This window comes from Halichoeres trimaculatus, unplaced genomic scaffold (assembly GCF_033239565.1).
Source record: "Halichoeres trimaculatus isolate MK-OKI-2021-1 unplaced genomic scaffold, fHalTri1.1 fHalTri1_scaffold_15, whole genome shotgun sequence".
Lineage (NCBI taxonomy): Eukaryota > Metazoa > Chordata > Actinopteri > Labriformes > Labridae > Halichoeres > Halichoeres trimaculatus.
This window is the reverse complement of record NW_027437193.1, coordinates 30,140,625-30,164,646: the sequence shown is the minus strand read 5'-3', so window position 1 is coordinate 30,164,646 and position 24,022 is coordinate 30,140,625. Positions and strand designations below refer to the sequence as shown.

The 24,022-nt window shown below is 39.6% G+C and overlaps 1 protein-coding gene across 6 annotated transcripts in view; it reads left to right on the top strand.

Moving 5' to 3' along the window:
• Nucleotides 1-24,022, top strand: part of astn1 (astrotactin 1) — a 663,514-nt gene that overhangs the window by 376,408 nt on the left and 263,084 nt on the right. For all 6 annotated transcript variants that reach the window (XM_074688258.1, XM_074688257.1, XM_074688256.1 and 3 more), the window contains one exon: nt 18,832-19,020. In XM_074688258.1, the coding sequence (XP_074544359.1) occupies nt 18,832-19,020 (189 nt within the window). The remainder of the gene's footprint in view (nt 1-18,831; nt 19,021-24,022) is intronic.

Here is a 24,022-nt window from a genome sequence, read left to right as displayed (position 1 = left end):
CTGGCAACAAGACAATAGCCACGTTTACATGAGGAGTTTTTCGTCTTTCTGAATGGAATCTTTCTGAATGACTTTTCTGAAAAAAATAGTATACATGGAAAGTAATATTCCAATCTCTGGTCTACATGCGCCGCTGTAATCAAACAGAATAGTCAATGGGGCATGTGCAGAAAAACGTAAACATCACGTGATTTATCAAAGACAGAAGACGACAGTTTTTTTTTAAAATTTTTTTATAGCGGTATTAAACTCCGTATTGCGAGTTTTTCGTCCGTCCAGTCTTGAAATTATGTTGAGTTCTTCAAAGTTTGGATCAAAAGCAAACTTTCATCCAGTGCTGGCTGCTCGCCGGCATTTTTAAAATTGAGGAATGTCTCTAGTTGCGTCTTACGTCATATCTGAGCATGCGCTGAAAGAACGCACACTGACAACTTTCCGTCTGAGTGGATACATGATACCTCAATCAGTTTGGGGAAAGGAATATTCCACCCCTGTGAAACCGATTAAATGTCCATTCGCATTGGCAATTTTCTTTTGGAATGAGGTGTATACAAAGATTAAATTCTTTCCGTTTGAGCAAATAAACCGAATGCAAGCAGAATATTTGGGTCCATGTACACATGGCTAGTGAGAGACATGAGGTTAAGTACAAGAGGTAATAGGGTAATGGGAAACAGGTGGGGAGGAACAATCAGGGAGCAGGTGTGACCAGACGGGGCAGGGCAGACAGGAACACATCTAAAACAGACACAAGGGTTGGTGACTTCAAAATAAAAGCATGACATAATGTGCAGACATGATTGAGACTATAAAGACATGACACATGTAGGTTTGGAATCATCTATAAAATAACAGGTTGCTGGAGATATATCCAACATCAATACCTCTTCCTTTCCATCACAGTATGTGTGCACACAGCTACCGGTGATTTTGATGTAAATGAAAAACTAGATTGCTTTCTTGAAGCTTAACCCCAGGTCTACACCTGTGTATTGATGGCAAACATCACATGAAATGAATTCATTTTATTGCTGTGTGTAAATTGCAGTCAGTGGGTGGTAACATGCATCTTCAGCCTTTCCTGTAAAGAATGAACCCTGATGATGTTTGTGAAATCAAAACATTTCTATAGGCTATATGTAAAACACAGCACAAACAGTAATGGCGTTCGTGTTTAGTATAGTATTTATTTGTTGTAACAGTGCTACTTGGCAATGTCTCTTATATTGTTGGGTATAAACACAGTCTTATAATAATACATTTCTGATGTGTCTTCAGACTTTAATCATCCTAATCCACCAAACAACACCAAACAAGAGTCCACGGCAGAATGAGCTGTTTGGCATTGGCAGAGAAGATTTGGCAAATTGTTCATGGACTCTCATTAAAAGAGAGAAATAAACAGGCTTCTAAGTGATAAAAGATTTGTTACCAAGAAGCAACATAACTAAAAAGAAATACCTCACCAAACACAAACAGTCTTATTCTTATGTTCTTTGTTTAGTTATACAGCCTGACACTCTACTTTCCTTCACACTCTTCCAGACTGAGGCAAGTAACAGTTTGAACATAGTGGACCAACACATGTAAATGATGTGATTGCTATCTGATTCAAATGGATTTGACAGGACTCAACAATCAGTACCAGCAAATTTTACTTGGGAGAAGAAGTAGATGACCATGATAAATAAGGTTACTGCAACTAACAAAAATCATGGCAAAAGAGAGTGAGAGTAACAAGTGTCGTTTTAGGAGAAGGGGCAAAACAACCCTCCTTTTTAATGCAGCTCAGGAAAGTTAGCATTCTCAAATTCATCAATAGGACAAAAACATAAAGCCATGATCTGTTTAGACTGGTATGATACGTACGCAGCTTCAAATATCCAAAAAAGGACACAGTGCCAACTATCTCAGTGGAGGGATATGTCCCCTGTGGTGACTTTAGCAATGACCATAATTGACCACTGCGTGCATATAAACAAACTGTGTGACTCAGTGGTAGCTGGCCTTGAGCAAGGTTAAAATAGTTTTGGATTTGTCATTATTGTTTAGTTTTAGTTAGTTTTGACATTTTTTCCCCATTACAGTTTAGTTTTAATTAGTTTTGGAGCAGGAATTCTAGTTTTTATTTAGTTTTAATTTTTGCAACAAGGCCTAGTTTTAGTTTAGTTTTAGTTTTTTTTCCTACCTTATTAACCAGGTGCAGGATTCAAAAAGGTCAGAGTAAATATTTTGTAAAACATTTTTTTTTTTCCAGTTCAACGTAGAGCTCACTGCTCAGTCAATGCTGATACTGAAATGTTGGCTGCTGTCTTCAACACATGAAAATAATATAAACTTAATATAAAAATGTAAACATAAATTATATAAAATAGTGTTAACATGAATTAAATAAAAATGATAAAAACATAATTTATATAAAACAATAAAATATGAGCTTTAATAATTAGAAACTTGGACTCTGTAACAATAAAGTCAGACTCACATGCAATGAAACTATTACAGATGCTCTGAGTCACTGCTCCTCTATGTTTCGTCGCAGCACAGAGCACAGCCAGTCAGTGCAGTAAACAAGCATGTCCCAGTATGTTGCTGTGATGGTGCCACGGCACTGACAACTGCCGAAAACTGTTTTAAATTGGTTGGGAAAATGTGTCGGATTAATTTAATTCCTAAAGGCTATTAATATTGTCAAAAGCTATAACTAAGGACAATTTGTCTTTAATTTTGGTTGGTTTCAGTTAGTTTTGTGAACACAAGATACCGTTTTAGTTTACTTAACGTTTTTGTTTTCTTTTCTAGTTTTTATTAGTTTGAGTTAGCTGCAATGTATTTTAAATTTTAGTTTTCCTTTTTAGTTAACTGCTATAAACTTGGCCTTGAGTCAAAAAGTTAAAGTCCAGCTTCCACAGTTCATAAAACAAAGTGTCCATGAGCAAGACACGTATCCAAAAACTGCTGCTGGTGGCTGCTCCAGCACGGTGTGAATTTGTCTTAATGGAATTAGCTAGTACTGATAAACACTTTACACAGCCACCTCTGCTATCAGTGAGTGAATATGGGCTGAATAAGACAAAGTATAGAAGCAGAGCAGTCAGACGAGGAAGAAGAATGACTGAAGAGTAAAAAAAATAAACTTTTCTATCATTGTTTTTCTACATTAGAGAGTAGTCTAGAAGCATCAAGATTTAAAAAAATAAAATGTCGCCTTCTTTTTTTATTCCTCACTAGAAGTGAACCACAACACAATTTGTTGGTACTGTTATCGAAACAAGCTTTGTTAAAAATAAACATGGCTCATTTTGGACGCCAGTTTTCGTTCCTGTTCTGCAGACAGCTGCACGCCTTTACAGCTTTCAGACTTGACCGCTGCTGTTTCACTAAATCCATCAACATTTCAAAATCACACTGTTTTCTCTTTTCCAGTGGATTCATTACTGTCACAGCAGAAACAGTCATCAGCCCAGCAAACATTTTCAAATGATTTATTTCTCCTTTCTTTCTGAGAGTTTTACTTTCCTAAATGAGCTCTCACTCCACACTGCTTCACTGTGGATACATGTGTATCAAGTCCTCCTGTCTGAACAGCCATGTTAGAGCCTGAAATGTGACAATGACCCAAAATATAACAAATGTGCTGAGCTGAATATAATAAAAAACAAAAAAAAGAAACAAAACCCAAAATGAAATAACTTTTTGCCAAAAACCTGTAACATTTTGGGTCAGTTTTTACATTTTTAGGTTTTAAGGTACTATTATTATTATTATTATTATTATTATTATTATTATTATTATTATTATTATTATTATTATTATCATTATTATTATTATTTAAATTGATAATAATAATTTCATTTTTTTTAATTAGATTACTGGTTGTTGTTACATTTTGGGATCTAGCAATACCTATTGCCTGAGATTAAAATAATCCATTTTCTGAATAAATAAATTCAGAAAATAAATAAACACATAGATAAATAAAGATATAATAGATAAGAAATAATGAATCATCAGATGGAGCACATTACATAGAAACCCTGGCCAGGTTGGACGGTCTTATTTTCATATCTGTTCTTTTTTTTGTCTGGTTGCATTTCCTTTTCTATTTTTTTTTTTTTTTGTTATCTTTCTTTTCCTTTTCCTATCTCCAAGTTTGATATTAAGCATCATTCTCACAGGTACAGAGCGGATGTCACATGCAAATATGATGACAGATACTGAGGCAGATATGAACGGATAGCTTGATGGATAGATGGAAAGGAGGTCAGCACACAGGGATATGTATTTCATTTTATTTCCCTTGTCTTTTTCTCTGTCTCTCTGATAGCCTGTCACAAATCACAAAGCTTTGTACCCATAGCGAGACCAAGGCATTCTGACAGGGCCTGCCATGGAAACTTCACAGAATAAGATAACTGTGGATAGGTATTTAGTCAAGCAATACTTCTTCTGAAGGCTGCTCCTGGCTGCTGACACCTCAGGGATTATACTGAATACTTCCTGACGGGTTTCTCACGACTAAATGTATTATTCTCAGAAATAAATCTGCTTTTTTCCCCCTTTTTATTTCCCTCACTACATGGCTTGAGTTGTTTCCATTAGGAGGGTTTCAGGGTGAAGTGAAATCAGTTAAAATAACGCGCTCAATCATTTTGCTTGGCTGGAGGGAGAGTGTCACTTGATAATTTGGATTTTTGTCATCCTTTAAGTGCATGAATTATTCATAAATCTTTCATAAACAGTGTGCCGTCTGATAAGTGCAGCTAGCCTACTGTAAATACAGAAATGTCACCTCTAATGCATTTCCGATGGCACCGCTGGGGTTTGAAAGAGGCTGCCACATCAGCTCAGGATACAGTTTCTATTTCGCCTTCACTCACAAGCAACTTGGCAGCCTCTGTCCTTTTCTGTCTATCTTTTTTTTCTGACTTCCATTTCCCACTTTAGCTCATCATATTTCAACAGCCACCAGAGAGGTGAGGCTACAGATTTTTACATCTGATGGCAAAGCCCCCGCCATCGCTCATCCGCCTGTGCTCTCCGTCTCTCACTTCAGCGGCCTCCTAATTTAATTTTAGAGGAGAAGTAAGAGCGAGCAGAGCGTGAGTGCTGAGATATTAATACTGCTTCTCTTGGAAATGATAATGATGGATCACTACTGCACTTTGACTTTCTAATATTTACAGACACAGAATCCCAGTGAGCGCATGATCATTTTGTCTGTGTAGTCACTGAATCATATCAAACACGCTTTCGCATTCAGGTTATTTTCTTGTTCGACAGCTGAGTCAGTGAACTCACCCGTAAAAGCAGGAGCGTGTTCTTTGATTGTTTCCAATCGAGTTATGGTTTCTCACTTTACCAGTGTGGGTGAAAACCTGTCCTTTCAGCTCAGGTCATCCAGGACAAAGAGTACATGAGGATGACTCACCGTCTAAATCAGTCAATAAAAGAAGGTCTCACCTCTGAGACTTCGCTGTCATTTGTTCTGGTCCAAATACCTTCATGTAGTGTTGATGTCCCCCAAACACAGACAGTGAAAAAAAGTCTCACATAAGATTGGTCTCAAGTCTCCAAAATTGAATTTCCTTGCTCTCTGGTCACCAAGTCGAGGAACATCCCAAATCTTACTGCACCTCCCAAGAAAAGGTGATCAAGGAGGGAGGGGGGAACCTGAGGAGCCATGACAGACAAGTGCAGGATTCATGGAGGCAACTTTGGAGAATTAAGATCAGTTTATTTATTTAGAGTAATGAATTCCATGTGAAACACACCTCACGCATGTCTAACTAATGGGCACTTGCTGGAAGTATGAAAAAGAGCATTATTTAGGAGAACTTAAAGATGCTATAAGGAGGATCTGTTTTAATTGGACTGCCTTGCCACCTTCTGGCCCAGAGTCTCACGCATGCTGCCATAAATGACTTTTAGTAAAGTGTGTGTTTGATTTGGAATCAAATGCAGACTAGAGCAAACAAATTTTCTTTGTTCTGGACAACTTTTTACCTGGTACAACGCACCGAGGTAAGGTATTTATCAGTACAGTTATGTAGCGCTACGGCTTAAAACGTGACACCAAGCAAATGTTGTAGTAGCTATATGTAGGGCTATCGGCAGCCTGGTGCTCCGACATATCTGTAGGCTAACATGACAACAAGTAAACGCTGTCAGTTTGTAAGTAGTTTAGTAGCTGCTCTGAGACATGTCTGGAATGTGTAACGTTAGTAAATCCTGGTTATGTCCTGCCAGTCATCTACCAAGCAGAGCTAACGTAACCTCACTCTTCATTTTATTGATAGACTCTCAAGTTTGAACAGACCACTGCAGAATAACTGCTGACTGTGGGTTGGAATGAACATTAGCACAAACAGTTTAGCCCCTGTGTTAGCTAGTAGTTGGGGCGGTATCACTCCTGTTTAGCTTCCTTCTGCTCTTCTGTCTTTTTTTTCTGTCTGACAATTCAGCCGCGTTTCCACCAAGCAGACTGGTTCAGTTCATCTTGGCGTGCATTTTGTGGCGTTTCTTCTGACTTATACTGGGACGGATTCCCAAATAACCAAGATGAGCTGCCCCACTTTCTGGGACCATTCGTATGGGTACCAGACTCAACCGATGCACTCTCAGAAGGCGGAGCTACAACACTGCAGACCGTTGATTGGTCAAAAGAATCATCACATACCCCAACAACAGCTGCATTTCTCCAGGCGGCACACAGGGTGTTTCTCAATTCAGAGTTCGCAAGTTCAAACTCGCGAACTCTGGAAGTTCGAACTTGGCAAGTTCGTCTCTGAGTTCGGACTTCAGAGGTCGGGAGTCCGCAGGATGATCCTACCACTAATGGAACGGCAGCGGACTTGCGTCCCCTTCCCTGTACGTCCACGTCACATCCGGTTGTCTTGCCAGCAGTTTGACAAAAATTACACAAATAAAAAGCATAAATTATAACATAAATCAATCATGTCTCATGTTGTGGTCATTGTTTAACAGTAATTTATTACCTCATTTATTTGTTTCTCCGAATTCCAATAAATAGCAAACCAGTGGCGGGAAAAAACGAGTGTAGTTGGGGAGGAAAAGAAAACATTTGTTTCTACGTCTGCTTGGCACGAATTCTATCATTTGAGTCTAAAAATTCGCAAAAAATGAACGAAATCGACGTGACTATTGCTGTCGGCATACTTTATATCGCCGCTGAAGAGGAGGCTGCACGATTGAGGAGGCAGATCCATCAGAGGAGGGCCAGGATGAGGCGAAGGATGGCAAGACGACGCGCCCTGCTGGCCAGTTTCGCTGTCTTTGTACGTTCATTTCATCTCATTCAGATTAGGAATAGACAATTATATATACTTTGAACTTACATTAGCTCTATCCCAGTGAAAGACAAACTGATATCTTAAGTGTATGTTTCAAGGCTCGATAAAAGTGCCGAAAATATCAATATAAGTCACTCCACAAAAACGGTCTTTGCCGCATAGAATTACTCATATGTCATACATCGAAAAAAATGGCCAGTAAACATTTCATTCCTAAACCTTTCACAGTAAACATATAAGACAGTGTGACTTTTTTTGCTCAGGACAAAGAGAAACGGGAGTACCACTTACCTTTAATACAAATAATAAGAAATTACACAAAAACAATCATTGAGTACTTTTGCTTAAATACATGCATATATTGAAACATAAATGTTACATAGGCTACACACTGAAAAAGGTTAATAATTTAAGTTAGTATGGTAGGGTAAGGTTAATGATTTAATGATCCAGAGTAAAAAGATTTAAATCTAGAAAGTTTATTAATAGTAAAAAGAAATAAAAATGTTAAAAATCAATAACATTAACAATAATAAGAAATACATTTAAATTCAGACGCATCAAGATTAATAGTTAACTAATTAATGATGTTAAAAATCAGAAACATTAAGAATAATAAAAAGGAATAAATAATTTTAAGTTAATAGTAAAAATAATAAGTTAAAACATTACAATGAGGAATACATACATAATAAAACGTTAACATTAATAATAAGAACTAAACTTACATTTATTAAAATGGAGAACAATAAATATAATAAATAGGTTAAAAATCTGAAATATTTAAAAAACATGTTGAATTTTTTTCCCCTTTTGTTGTGGCCAGGACCAAGAGCCTGCCAGGAGGTATGCGCAAGTCAACCACAGTGTACCCATCCTGGCTTTGTTTTATGCGGATGCAGAAGCTGACACCAAACCAGCCTTCAGGCTCTCCAGGGACAGCATCAATATGCTTCTGCAGATGCTGCCCTTGGAGAGGACCCATGGATGGGGTGCAGAAGTGGAGGTGCTGGTGACCCTCTACTGGCTGGCTTGTGGGGCATCCTACAGGGTTGCAGGAGATGTTTTCTGCATGCCTCTGGCCACTGTCTGCAGGGTGGTTCATCGCACCATCGATAAAATGATGGACACCCTGCACAGAGCCATCCATTTCCCAAAGGAAGAGGAAATGGTGGGGGTGGGTGCCGGCTTTGCCCGCCTTGCTGGCCACGAGGTATTTCGCTGGGCTGCTGGTGCCATCGATGGGTGCCATATTAGGATCCGGCCCCCTGGAGAACCACAAAGGCAGGCCTACATAAATAGGAAGCTATTCGCTTCCATAATTTTGCAGGCCGTCTGCGACTCCAGGGGGCTTTTCCTGGATGTGTACATTGGGAACGCGGGGTCTGTACATGATGCCCTGGTCCTGCGAAGGTCCCCCATGTACCAGCAGGCCCTCTATCCACCACAGGGGTATTTCCTGCTGGGTGATGGAGGGTACCCATGTCTGGAGTTCCCTGTGGCCATCATCACCCCGTATCGGCAGCCTGTTCAAAGACAGGACATGTTGTTGCTAAACATATTAAAAAAACATGAATTTTTTTACAATGATACATTTTAATATGTTTTTTTAAAATGAATATTAATTACCAGGTCGCGTTGAAGCAAGGTTCAACAGATTGCACGCCAGGGCTCGAAACATAATCGAGCGGACTTTTGGTCTCCTCAAGACTCGCTGGCGCGCGATCTTTCTCCGAGCCTTGGAGATCCGGCCCCACTTTGCCCCAAAAGTTGTTGGAGCTTGCTGCATGCTCCACAACATTTGCATCGCAGCAGGGGACTTGCTGGATGAGGAGCAGCTGGAGGAGGAAGGCCCAGACCAGGGGGACATTCAGTGCCCAGATGCCTTTGGGCGGCACAGCTCTGGGAACGCTCTCAGAAGCAGGCTAGCTGCGCAATCATCTGCTCCAGGTGTTCTACCACCATGCCTGGAGCAGCATGATTACCTGTGAAAACAATTGTGTTCACACCAAAATGTAAATAGTTATTTTTTCGTTGTTGTTATTAATCATTTTCAATAAGTTATTTAATCAGTTCTTTAATCAATTATTTAATCAGTTATTTAGGTTCTTTAATCAGTTCTTTAATCAATTATTTAATCAGTTATTTACGTTCTTTAATCAGTTATTAAATCAGTTCTTTAATCAGTTCTTAAATCAGTTCTTCAATCAGTTATTAAATCAGTGCACACTAAAATGTTTTAAGTTACAATCACCATGAATGTCTTGCATTTGTTTTCCTTTCACTGTGACATACTTAGTTTGCACATGGATAAATAGATGCACCAGTATAAGTCCAAATGATAATGCATATTATGTATAACAACTATGTTTTATATTTTTCTAAAACAGTCTGACATGGTTTAAGATTACATAAATGTCTCAACTATTGGGACACCATATTCGAATGAATCATGGATTGAACTCTGAACAAAAACTACATTTATTTACATTTTATTTATTTACAAGTTTCTCGAACAAATTTAAGAAATGGTCAGCCCTCTCTGCTGCTCTTCTCTCTCTCTCCTCCTCTCTCTCCATAGCCCTCCTCTCCCTCTCCTCATCCCTCTCCGCCTGCTCCCTCAAGAAGTCCAGCAAACTCTCCTCCCTGGCCCTCTTCCTCCCTGGCTGCACTGCTCTGGATGCCTCTTGGGCTGGGGAAGAGGCTGTTGTGCTGACTGAGCCACCGGCAGTGGCAGTCAGACTGGATGCAACAACCAGAGGCGGACTGATTGAGTGCTGCCCCTGGAGTGCTGCATCCATTTCTGAATACCACTGCCAGGTGGCAGCAGTCACACTTCCAGCCTCTACCCCTCTGCCTGTTGGTGGGTCCCTAAGCTCCTGAGGCAGAAAAACAACTTCTAGCTGATACTGTACTTATATTTACAGTCTTGTATGCATCATATACACCGCACCTTCATTTTTTTATATGGCTTTTGTAAACTACACTTGTTTAACAGGAAAGTACCAGAAAAGGTTTCAGTCACCATTACAAACAGAGGCAGGTCAGTACCTTGTATTTGTCCTTCAAATTGGACCATTTCTTCTTGGCCTGCCTGGCCGATATCGGCAGGCCAGAAGTAGTCACGAAGTCCCTGGCAAAACAGGAGAATATAAATCAACCTTCATAACGTCTTTATAATGCTCCTAAACGTACAATAAGCAACAAGACACAGCATTACTCACTCCCAGCCAGTCTGGGCCGACCCACGCCTTCCAGTAAAAAGAGCCTCATTGGCCGCCCGCCACTGTATAAGGGCCCGGGTCTCCTCAGTTGTCCCTGGATAACAGAGAGTGATACCGTCGTGATAAAGTACTTATTTCACATCTACGCTAAAACCACAGACATGTAACAATGCAACAGTTAACCTATGAACGCAACTTTGCGCTGTATTAGCTGTGCTGAAATACCAACATAAAGCTGCTCAGTGGTTGTTGCTAGCTAGCTTAATGTCCCTTTTTATCGTTACCAAAACCACCCGCATCGTCCGTTTAGAATTCATCAGGGATGTCTTAACCCTGGCCTTATTAAACATTCAGGTTTTAAACACAACTCCATCACAAGTATGTATCTTAAAGTTGTTATTAATTATCTTATTCATAATTTTACGTGGCAGTACTACTTACAATTGTGACTCTTCTCCTCCGCCATTTTTCTGCTTCTTCCTTTGGCCGAACGGGCGAATTGCATTGTGGGATTGGAGCTGTGAAAAGTCCGCTCAAGTTACGTCCGGAGGCAGACTTGGTAATAGGGGCGGGGCAAGTCCACATCCGGGTACGTGAACCGAACTTGTCTCGATGCGGACTTAGAATTGGAACAGGACTTCGGCTGTGATTGATGACGTATCACGAGTCCGCGAGTCCAGAAGTACGCTGAAGTACACATATTGAGAAACACCCACAGACTCCTCTGAATCAAAGCTTGATTGCACTTTGTATCAAAGAGCTACATGCCAATCACAGAGAGGACAAAATGCTGCATGTCTTCCATTCATCCTCTTTATTCACTGTGTTGCGTTTTTCTTCTTTGTTGGATTTTTTTTTTGCTGGGTAAACTGTGTGGCGCTGCTACAGCATCACGCTATTGTTTAACAGCTGCGGCTTTCAGCATCAGGCTAACATGTGGCCAACCATGAGAGGGAGAAGTTTAGCTGTGGAAACGCAAACAGGATCAGGCTTAACTGAACCAAGCCGTGCCTACTGAACCGGAGACTGCTTGTTGGAAATGAGGCTTTAGGCTCCAGTGTCCACCATCACTACAAAATTAATCACAGAAATCGTTTTCAACAGAGAAAAACACAGATCTCTCTTCTCACTGCCAAACTTCATCAGACTTCACTTAGACCTAGATCAATCCAGTCCTGCTTAAGCCATTCGGAAAGCTTCAAAGAAGCATTTTAAAACAACCTGTAATCTGTAATATTGGCGATAATAATCTCATTTTAAAGTGTGGATTACGATCAAGCATCTATCAAGAAGGGAGACTTTTGCGAGATCACTTTCAAACTCCTCAAAGCCCCTTTTAAATAAAAATTAATGACATACTTGGCTGACTAAAATATTGGATAAATCACAAGGCAGTGTGAACTTTCAGAGCAAGGCACCCCTTCTTCACCCCCTACCCTTTCCACCTCTTTAAATCCAAAAGTTTGGTAAAAGTGATGAGTGGGAGAAAATAAAGTTGATATGAAATGAAGAAAAAAACAGAACACATCTGTGATACTAGTTTTGGGCTAGTCTAGAAATGTATGTATCCAGCACGCCTGTGTTTTGTTTGGATTGTCTACTACTCCATTAAACGTGCACTTTAAAGTGAAGATGTGGCAAAAAATAAAAAATAAAAAAAATAAAAAACTCATTGTTCTTAAACCTCATCTTTTCGATTTTGGGCAGATGTGAAACAGTTCTCTCTTTGGCTCCTGTCTTTGTGTGCCATGATTTATGTTTGTGTGATTGTTTGAAGTTGCAGTGTGAAGAAGGAAAGTTTTTAAAGACTTTTTTTTTTTTTTTTTTTTTAATAAGACTGTAATTATGGAACATTAGCCGTGTTCTTCATTGTATTGACTTATATCCTAATTTTTTAATCCTAGTACTCCCAATCACTCCGTAAAGCAACATTTGTTGTTTCCAATTCACACTCTGACATGAGGAGCTAAAGCCAACTAACACAAGCATCAGGGCTTTGGTTTTATGTACTTATCTCAAACAACAAATACAATGCATAGCTCCACCCTCAAAGCAATATACAAAGGTTTTAAAGCCAAGAAAGAAAGAACTTTAGTATAACAAATAAAATATTTAAGTGATAGTTCATGCATACATTTTCAAACTGTGGATGCTCAAAGCTTTTATCAGAGTATCCTCCTCTGCGTCTGAGTCTCCCATGCTGCATTATTCATTCATTTGCACGTTTGTATTCTGATTGTGATTCCTTATCAGGTATAAACAAACAGCCTCAAAGTCCTGTAGGTACTTGAACTCTCAGCTCCTGTACGCTCAACGCTCCTGGATCAGCCTGCGACTCAGGAGGATATGAGTGTGTCTGAGTTTTGTGAGCATATGCTTGTTCAAGTTGGCATGAGAAAAATATGAGTAATCACCTCTTTTACGCTGAGAGGCTTTGTGAACAGTAAGCGGCTGGCTAATGTGTCTAAATGATGACTAAATCCCTCTAAGATATTTGGCTCTGAAAGCCTGACAGGAACTTCAGTTTCACCCATTGAACTTTTAAAAATGTGCCGTTAATGTGCGGAGACAAAGCTGGACTGAAAAGGGTGGCAAAGCTTTTCAGTAGTCATCCTTGCCATGGAAGTTCTCCCCTGCCAAAACTCACATTAGCTTTGTTTACCTGCAGTTCTTTTCTTTTCAACCTCATTAAAATCACTTTGATCAGACGTTTAAACTTCACTGTTTATGTGGGTGAAAAATAAAGTAATGGTGAATGCATAAAAAGGCTTCAAGCAGTTAATCTGACTGAAACCATTTCCACATGTGAAGCTGTGTTGGTAGTTTAAGTCAGGAGCATTTTACTGCCTCATAGTTTACACATGGACATAGGGTAACAATGCTACGTTTGCATGTTAAATATGTACAAGTTTTCTTCATATTCATATGTTTTGGAAATCCTTGATCCAAATTATCTTTTTTAGCAACAGCATGTGATCTTGTCTTCACTACCAAACAGATTAGGTCTTTGCATAGAGCACCTAACTAGCTTGTGACATGTTCCGGGCATCAAACACCAAGGTCTGCCCATAGCTCTGCCCCTGAAAGGCCTCCAGAAGGCTGACCAATCAGAGGAAAGGGGTTTTATAGAGAAGGAAGCTTTAAAGGGCCAGCAGGTGATGTTAAATTTTTCAGACAGAAGCTGAATTAAGGGTTTTCCAAAACACCAATGGGAGAAAAAAAATATGTAATTTTTTTGCTGTTAGTCATTAAAAGCAACTACAGGGTTTCCAGAGGGACACAATCGCATTGGCAAACCATGTCGTGCTTAAGTACACTTCAACCCTAAAGCCTAGTTCGTTTGGCTAGTGTGACCCCAAGTGTGCTGTGTTTGAGCACAATTCACTTTTCCGCTTTGGCACAGTTCACTTCATACATGAGCACAAGCACATGGACACAAAGTTTGATCAATGACATATGTGTGCTGCGACCACTCTCCTCGAAAATCATATCAAACAACAGGGGGGGTGTTAGAGGGCCATGTCAGGCCAAAAATACTCAACATCAGCCAAAAAGTCTCCAAAGTTGTAGCAGTGCTCTCTGTGTCTCATTGTGCTGACTCTGATGAAGCTGTGCTTGATGTAAACAGACGCTCGACGATGACGTGGGCGGGGCATGCCTGTGCCTTAAGTCTGGTTCATATTGGAGTAATGTGACCGCACTTTCAAGTGGAGGATCAGGGCTGCTGGGGGGCAGTTGTGCTTGGGTATGGCCAGTGTTGGGACTAAAGTGTTATTGCGTTAACAAACCCATTATTTTTAAAATTCAATAACTTAGTCATAGTTACTAAATGTTACGTTATTTTACTGTCCTGGCTGAGCCACTCTGGTTACTCCCTGGCTGTGTCCAAAATCACTCCCTATTCACTATATAGTGCACTATATAGTGAAAACGTCATTTTGTATTGCTGTCCGAAATCTAAGTGAGTGTATTAGCAATGCTCACTATATGAGCAATATTTACCATCATGCATTGCGGTTCAAACAGAAGAAATGGCTGATTACATGATTACTGATTACTAATATCATGAAACAACATTAAAAACTGTCACAGAATAACTCTTAGCTCCCTGTTTAACTTTTGGACGAGTCTGTCTCACAATTTTGAGCGGAGAAACAAACAACACGGATGTTAGCCGTTAAACCGTTCCACGCGGGTGATGCATTCACTGGACCTTGTAATTCTTAAACACAGCACAAGTTCAGCGCAAATATATGGTTTATTTATTTAAAAAATAACATGTAATAAATGTTTATATTACATTTGGCTGTTGCAGAAAATAAGCTAAATATAATATTAGGTATCACTAAAATAAATACTGTTTTGCAGTTTTTAAGAAAAGATACATCTGTAAATCCCCAGCCATCCACGAGCGACGCGAAAGTAACTACGTCACTGTCAGCTGCTTGCGAATGAGTGAGTAGTGTCCAAAATGTTGTCTTAATTTAGCTGATTGAGTGAACTATATAGTCCACAACATCTAATTCACTATATAGTGAGTAGTGAGTAGGGAATGAGTGAGTGATTTCGGACACAACCCCTGTGTCAAGGGGGGCTTGGGGAAAGTGTAAGAGCCAGGAGGAGAGTGCGCTGCGCTGTGGGAGCGTGTTTGTGTATTACAGCAAGAACATCATGGCGGAACCCAGGGCGAGTTTCTTATCATGGAAGAATGTTCACTTCTTCTCCTTCGTTGAGCAGAAGAAGAGAAATGTTGTATGGAAACTAATGTTGTTTGTTACAGTATAAGTGCAGCTATTTGTCTCTAGCTATTGTGGCAGACTATACCCTACTCTGACCTGTAGATGTCAATGCTGACCTGGCTGTAGAGGTCAACTGAGCTGTAGGGGAGCAAGTTTTCAGACAGGCACTTTGTCACATTTTTTTTTTTCAGTTTGTCAGTTTGTTCTGGTCAGAAATAAATCTGAACTTTGAAACATCTTAGTATTTGTGTAAATATATGCCATATTGCTCGGCAGAGTTCAGCTCAATCATTAAAATGCATGTCAAGTGTATGTACAGAGCTTGCAATATTGACAGTTTTTAGCTTTTTTTGTAACTAAATAGTTACTTTTCATAGTAATGCATTACTTTTTGGTTTTAATAACTGGGTTAGTAATTGAGTTGCTTTTGAATTGCAGTAACTAGTAACTATAACTCATTACTGTTTTTCAGTAACTAGCACAACACTGGGTATGGCATGGTTCATTTGGCCAGTGTGACCATGTGTGTTGTGCAATTTTAATCATTCAAAGTGCCCCTGAAAGCTGTGAAACTGGGCTTTCTGGTGATATTACATGCATTACGGTAATGACTGAGTGCTGTGTGAGGAGAGAGAGGGAATGAGCAGGAGGAGCGGGCAGCGTTTGTGTGAGAGAGCAGAGGATTCAAATCAACTTTTGGTGCAGTTTCTTGGAGTTTAGGAGAGTTTTAGAGGTATAATCTGTGTAAATACATGCAAATCTTGAAAATGATAGTTTTTCTCGAGGTGATTTTGTCGTGTTTTTGCAATTCTTGTGTGTTTGCTTCTACTTGGCGTGCCACTGACCGGCCCACCTCGTCCTCCCACTCAAGGCCACTTCCCCATCCCAACGAACAGACAGGAGTACCCAGACAAAAGACAAAAGACAAAAGACAGCCCTGGGATGGAAAAAAGGTGCACTCTGTGCCACGAAAGCACACCTTGGATGTGCGACGTGTGTCAAGTGGGTCATTGTCTTCAGGTGGACAGGAACTGTTTCAGAGTCTACCACTGCTAAAATAAAATTAAAAAAAACCTGGCTTTTTGACAACTTATACAGCTTGTAACGTGGACCCAGACAGCTCCAGAAATGTGAAACTGTCTGAGTTGTTGAAAAATAGTTTGAATTAAATATTTTCAATCTCAGAAATGTTCAATCTGCACTTTTCAAGAATTTATATAAAGAAAGTTGAAGAAAATTTATTTCTGTTTTTGTCCTTTTCCTTTTATAACACACAGTTTTAGGTATTTTATTACATGAGAATGGTAAATACTTGACAGAGTTTGAAAATTCTATTTCTCCTGGAAAAAGGGTGTAAATCATTTACACATAGGGCATTTTTTTGATAAAATTATTGACAAAAATAGACAAAAAAGACCAGGCGCTTTAATTAAAATAGCTATTATTATGGTGCTAAAAGGGAAAAAAAGCAGAATGCCCCTTTAGTGTATTGAAAGGTGGCATACACAACAAATAACAAAGTAAGATAATAAAGTAATAAAATAAAATAATAAAATAAAATAAATTTTGCTTCACAAAAAAACATCATGGTCTGGTTTTTGGTTCATGTTTTCTAGGTTTTCTTGTGTTTTTGCCCTTTTGTGTTTCTTTGTAATTCTGCTCTTGTCCTGTGTTTCTGTGTCTCTGTGATAATCTTAGTTATATTGTGGATTGTTCTGTGTCTCTTGTTTTTGTCTTTAGTTGTGCTTCTTGTGGTTTTGATTTGGTTCTGGTCAGGTGCATGTCTTTTTGTGGTTGTCTTTAGTGTTTCAGCGTCTTTTATTTAATTGGTATCTGTTTTGAGTTTCCCTGTGTTTGATTTGGTTCTCCTTGTGTTTCTCTTGTGGTTGATTGGCCCTCATGTGTTTCACCTGTGTCTTGTTCTGCACCTGTGTTTGATTACCCAGTCTATATAGTCTCTGTGTGCCATGTGCTTTCTATTGGTTCATTGTATGTTGTCGCTGTTTGCTGTCGCCTCGTGCCTTGTGTGTTCCTCGTGTTTGGATTTTCTTAGTGAGTTTTCCAGTGGCTCTGGTTTGTTTCTTTTGTTAGCCTTTTTGAGTTTTGGTATTTTAAGTTCAAATAAAAGTTTTTTGTTTCAATCTGCATTTGGGTCCACCTCCTTTGTTTTTTTCTCTGGTCGCATGACAAAAACACCACCTTGGTGATACACCAGTGTAAGTTTCTCTTGAAGTCACATTTTTTACCTATAGTGAGAGTTTGACTGTTGATGCTTTCTAGACGAAATGATGCTGAGGCCTATAGCACGAAGCCCGGTCAACTTATCTGCGGTAACTCACATCTATCCAGGATTGAGTAACCGTAACAATGGCAATCAGGATAATTGATAGCACAACGCAAGTTATCAACACGGTAACTCAACCCAGGATTGTCTCATCAAGAGCCGTGAACGCGCACGTAAAAGAGGAGGGCTGGCAATCACAATCATGAGCGACTAAGAAAGCTCCGTACTTCACCGCTGAAGAGCAGCGGCTGATAATGCAGCAACACAAGAAGGAGAGAAGCAATAACTCTATAAGGGGGAACACAGTAGCAGCGGCCAACTGCAGGTAAAATGCACGGCAACGCATAGTGGACTGTGTAAATGCCTAAGTTACTCATCAGTGGCTCAGTATGATAGTGATCACGCTTCTAAATCTCATAAAATAATAAATGCTACTGTGCAAATGACTTGCGTGTATTCCAATTATCATGTCATTCTCCCAGATGTAATCCGTCACCATGGTGATCTACTCTGATAAAAAAGGAACCGGCTTCGTGCTATCGGTAATCAAGATTTAACCCTGAAGTTATCTCGCTAAGACACTAATCCTGCTCCGTGATATAGGCTTCTGCTTGTAACATTTTGTTGTTGTTTGTTTTTTGGCAGAAATAGTTGCATTTTCTCTTTTGTACATGTTCCATGTTACAAACATGCTGTCAAATCAAATTCACTTCACTTTCAGCTTTTCCTGAACATGTAATGCTGAGGTAAACATTGTGGGTTTATCCCTGTGCAGAAAATCTTCACGATGTACGTCAGCCTAGCACTGTGCCCATGTTGAGATTGCTTCTTTTGTATTACTGTGAAAATGAAGGGAAGCCTGTAGAGATGAGGAAGAAATGCTCATCCAGTGTACTGTACATACAGCACGTGTTCAGGACGTATAGAGGAAATTATACACAGAGGGATTTAACCGTAACGCTGAGGGTTGAATCCTGATTCTGTGGTGAAGAGCAGATATAGAGGCACGCTATTTGTCTGAGATCCTCTCTAAGCCTCAGAGACTCTCCAGCTCTGTGTACTTTACAGCTCAAACAAATAAAACAAACATACCTAATGAAGAAATGCAGGAGCTATGGTGTAGCTGAGTAAACAAAATCTTTATTTTTCTTCTTACCCCAAACTTCGCCTGATTTATTCACTCATTTCCTCTCATGCTCTTTTTATTTGTTTTAACTGAAAACCCTCACTTCAGTTGTTTTTATTTGTTTGTGTGTTTCCTTCACCTCCAGCCTTCAGCTCGGCCATCCATTCTCTGGACGGGGCGACGCAGCGGAGCGACTTTGTCTCCATCCTCAGGGAGTTTGGGAACCACTACGTTCAGGAGGCGATGTACGGCTTTCAGGAGTCCTGCACCATCTGGTACCCCAACAAACAGGTCCAGAGACAGCTGTGGCTGGAGTACCAGGACATCAGCAAAGGTAGGACACATGCACTCACACAGACTGTGGGTTATGATGTTATTTTTGCTATTTTTGTGCCTGTAAATTAAATCTGGCCTTGACGTCAAGGATGAGATGAAGCTGTGTGTTTGACTGTGGAGAATGTATGAGCAGTGCAGCGTGAGTCCTGCAGGTATTCAAATAATTGATTGTACAGAATCATAATGTATCAACCAGACAGCATGCATTTAGACCAGCACGAGGGTGCGTGTGTGTCTGTGTGTGTGTGTGGGTGGCTTGAGTGCACATACACACACAGAATTGGAAGCAGTGTTGATGACACTTCAGAAGCAGAGCAAATGGTTGCAAAGTGACAAACCTTAAATCTCACATGGGACCTTTTCCATCCCAGCCTGTCTCTGCTCTCTGCTTTTTCTCTTTTCCGTTTTCAGTCGTTTTCCTCTGTAGACAGATGTAATGGCTCCCAGGAGGTCAGGTCTGTTGGAAGTGCTCTTGAGGCTCTTGTTTCGACCACCGTATTTCAAAGCTGTGTTTTGCACTTCTTTTAAAGGTTTCCAGTAAATTATTGTGGTAGATCCTTAATGAGGTTTGAATTGCTCTGGGCATCGTAAACACACACACACAAACAAGCACTTTCATCACCATGACAGGGAACTAAATGATTATTTAAAAATCTGAAAATATAAAACTGGGTTTTGTTATTTCATAAACATATTTTTTCTTAGAGATCAGACTTTTGCAGTGAAAGAAAATGGAGTGTCCTGTTGATCAGAGGCATGTATCTAATTTAAGGTGGCATCTGTTTTTCTGTGGTGAAACTGCACTCTCAAGTACAATTTCACAGATTTTGTGGCATTTCAAGGTGACAGACTTCCTCCTGTGGATAGAGACTGATGTAGATGGTTATCAACCAGAGCTGCTACTGTTGGTGTAATGGATGTAAAAGTGATCACTTGGTCGAAAAGACTAATTGGTTGGTCTTAGTTCTGTTTGTTGAGATGCACGCCCCATTTTAGCCAGTAGGGGCACTGTGAAATGGAAACCAACAGCATGTGTAACTTTCTTGCCTAATTTGGCCCTTACTGGTAGAAATATTGCTTTAAATGTATAATTTTGTGCATGTACTTTATTAACTAAAGTAAATGTGTATGCAATTAAATAATTTGGTTAAATTCAGTTGAATATGTTAATTTAGTGTTTGTTATACAGGGTTGACTCCTGTTGTTTGCTGAAGCAGTTCCTGTCTTCAACTTTGCTGATTGGGAGGCGTGCAGCTAGGGATGGGTACTAAATTAGGTACTTTTATGGGTACCGAATAAATTCTGTCAAAAGTACCAGGTACCGACTCATGTAAAATCAGAAGGTACCCTGTTTAGGTACCTAAACCCATCTTTGTGACTGTGAGTGAGAGGAAGAGTAGGAGATTTTCCATGCTGGACATGAACACAGCATATGCTGAAAGATAAATATATTAGATTGAAAAAAAAAAAAGTATATTTTATTATGAAACAAATTGATATTTTTTACCACATAAACACAAAAAAGTACAGAAAATTGGTACCATTGAGTACCGGTACCGATTGCCAGATCTATACCGTATCATTTCAAATGTGAAAGGTACCCATCCCTATGTGCAGCACAGACTAGCAAGACTAATTCAGAGTGTGCTTGCATGGTTACATAATTTTGATGCTTTGTTGTGATTCAGCTGTAAGATAAAGTGCATTGAAATTGTATTATTTTGGAGATAAATCATTTTTGTTTTATTTTATTTTATTTCATTTTGATTCATTTTATTGTACTTTCTTTCTATATTATTTTATTTTTAGCGTTTGTGCACTGTACATAAGTACATTGCTGCAACACCAAACAAGGTAAACATTCGTTGTAATGTGTTACTGAATACTTACATTATTTTGTGGTACTGGATTATGATGTTATAGTAGCAAAAGGCAAATACCTAGGTAGGAACTTGTGTGTGTCAGTGGTTACTCAGGGGGCATTTAATAAAGAGGGAGTTGAACCTGCATGAAGTATCTGTTTTCCGATCACATATTGAGCCTCATATACTTTTGAGCTACAAATTTAACAACCTGACAGTTATAACAGGTTGCATTTTTGGAAGTGTTGGACTGGTGCAGCTTGGATCCATAGAGCCTTTCATGCTCCTTTAGCTTGTTGATGATAAATGAAGCCTCCAGGGGGTTGGACTGATTCTTCCTTCCCCAGAGCCCTGTGCATTTCAAAATCTGTCTGAGTGTACGGATACTTAGCATAATATCATCACTAACAGCAGAATATTCCCATATCTTAACCCACAGTATAACTTGGTACTTTAATATAGTATTGTATTTTGTTTCATTTTCAGTGTGGCAGCAGTGCACTTTAATATTACTGCAACTTTAAATGTTTTTGTTGTTGTTGTTGTTGTTGTTGTTGTTTTTTAGTGTTAACTTCAGCTGCATTACCTATTTTGGAATGAAAGCCAGAGACAACATGTGCTTCTTTCTTTCTGTTGCTGTAAGGGGGGAAATAGTCCGAATCATTGTGTGGTTTCTAACATCAGAAGAGACATTTGTTTTCTTGAGAAATAAATATCATGTTGAGGTACAGTTTTTGTGTCTGTAAAAACAAAAAGCTTTCATATTGGTGCTAGTATTAATAACTTTTTGTTATGTCAGGCTGGCAGCTACACTGATAGCTCTGTATTATCCTTCTTTGAATGATCAGACAGATGAAACATGTACAATGACCTGCAAATAATTATACTCTTTGAGATGTAGTTATTTAAGAACCATAAATGCAAATGACAAGTTGCATCAGTTTGATGGCTCAGGCCTGTTACTGACACACTGTAATGCTTCAGCGCCCTGCCTTCTGTTTACGCCTCACTCTGGCTGTGCTCAGTAATCAACATCATTCCATCTCAAGTAATTACCAGTAAGCTGCACAAGCACTCTCCAGAAGCACTCCAAGCACTTAAAAAGAACAATCAAAGGAGAAATGTCTTCGCTTTTTGGTCATAACTCCAAATGCCAGCATATGTCAGCCATCCGTCTTTCTGTCACCTGTGCGTGTTTCCTCAGTAAGCCGCAGCACAGATAAGTAATAGCCCGTCTCCTCCCCATGTTTCACCTCGGTGGCTCCAAAGTGTCTGCAGCCGTTCCCTTTGTTTGCCTCGGCCACTTTTCTCCCCCTCCCGTACTTTGTCCAAGGACACCCCCGCTGTGCGGCGTGGTGCACTCCTGGTTAGCTCTGTGCTGACAGATGGCATTAGATGACTGAGTTTTCCCACCCGCATGAAAAGTGCATTACTCTTCATTCCCAGCACCTGTGACACTGCCCATTCACAAGAATTACTGAAAAAAAGGAAACCAGGACTCTCACTTTCAGAATTTCAATGGTAAAGATGCAGTTTTGAGGTTTTTCCGTCTTCAATTCATGACATAGTATTAAGTTGAAATAGTGAGCTGGAATTCCTTGCACTTTCTCTGCAGTTTTTAAACCCTGTTCAGCCGTGATGTGCTTGTAGAAGAAAATTACATAATTTTTCTGTGATTTCTTTTTAAAACTGTCAAGACTGGAGTCACAGGGATGACATTTGGCCAAGAGTTAAGCTAAAGGGCAGGGTTGGCCAACCTGTGGCCCGCGAGCCACATGTGGCTCTTTGCCCTTTGGTGTGCGGCTCTTTGATCCATTCATAAAAAATATATATTATATATTGTTATGAGTAGTGGTGTGCCAATTAATCTAAAATATTGATATATTGATGTTGTGATCAGTATTGATCAATACTTGGGTAATGAGATTAATACTTAAGTTTCAGTTTCTTTTCTCTACATCACACATGTGCTCATAGCTATCTAAAAAGATAGATGGATGGAACTTTGTGTCTTCTGCAGTAAAAACAAAAATTTGTCTTAGACACTGCTCCATGTACAAGTTCGGATGGATACCTTTTACATTTGAAACAGACTGATATCTGGTACCTGGAAATCGGTACCAGTACTCAACAGTACCAGTTTTCAGTACTTTTCTGTGTTTATGTGATAAAAAATATCAATTTGTTTAATAATACAGCGTAAAAAAAATCAATTTAACATATTTATTCTTCAATATATAATCTTGCAATGCTGTGTTCATGTCCAGCATGGAAAACCACCTACTCTTCCACTCCCTCACAGTCACAAGCATGCATTTATGTACCTAAACGTGGTACCTTTTGATTTTATATGAATTGGTACCCAGTACTTTTGAAAGATTTCAGTCGGTACCTTTAAAAGTATCTAATTCTGTACCCATCCCTGAGTACGAGTTGATTTGTGTGTGTGTGTGTGTGTGTGTGTGTGTGTGTGTGTGTGTGTGTGTGTGTGTGTGTGTGTGTGTGTGTGTGTGAGAGGAAGTGTTTTTGTGGCTCTTGGTCTCTGACTGGTTGGCCACCCCTGCTATAGGGGCTGAAGACCTTAAAACAGTGTTTGCTTGTTAGACTGTCAGCCATGAGCCTTTACTGCATTTCTTCCTCAGCTCTATTTTACCATCTTTTCCTAATGAGGGCAAACAAGCCTAAAAATACAAGTTGAAAGAGCAAAAATGATCTAGAAAAAGATCATCTCATGCAGGAATAGATGAAAGACCCAAATGTAAATGAACTTTTCTCCAAATGTTGCTGAATTTTGTATCTTCAGCTAACCCTTGTTGACTCCAAAGATTTGTGATAACCAGCCTGCGATGTTACAGCCACATTTTCCTCCACTTAAATTTCTGTTCTTATCGCTCCTCGTGCTGAGGCAACAATAAAAAAACACACAAGAGAAGGTCCACACGAGACTGGAAATCAGATTGTCTGAACTGATGCACAATCTTTCCAGAATCAATTTTACCTGTCAGACCAGGAGCGCGGTGATTACACCGCAGGCTGTGAAGATCTGAAATGATTCAATCTAAGTGGGTAACTGTTTCAAACCGGCACAGGACCATCCGTTTCCAGGAAACCAAATAGATTCCATTGGCGAAAAACTTG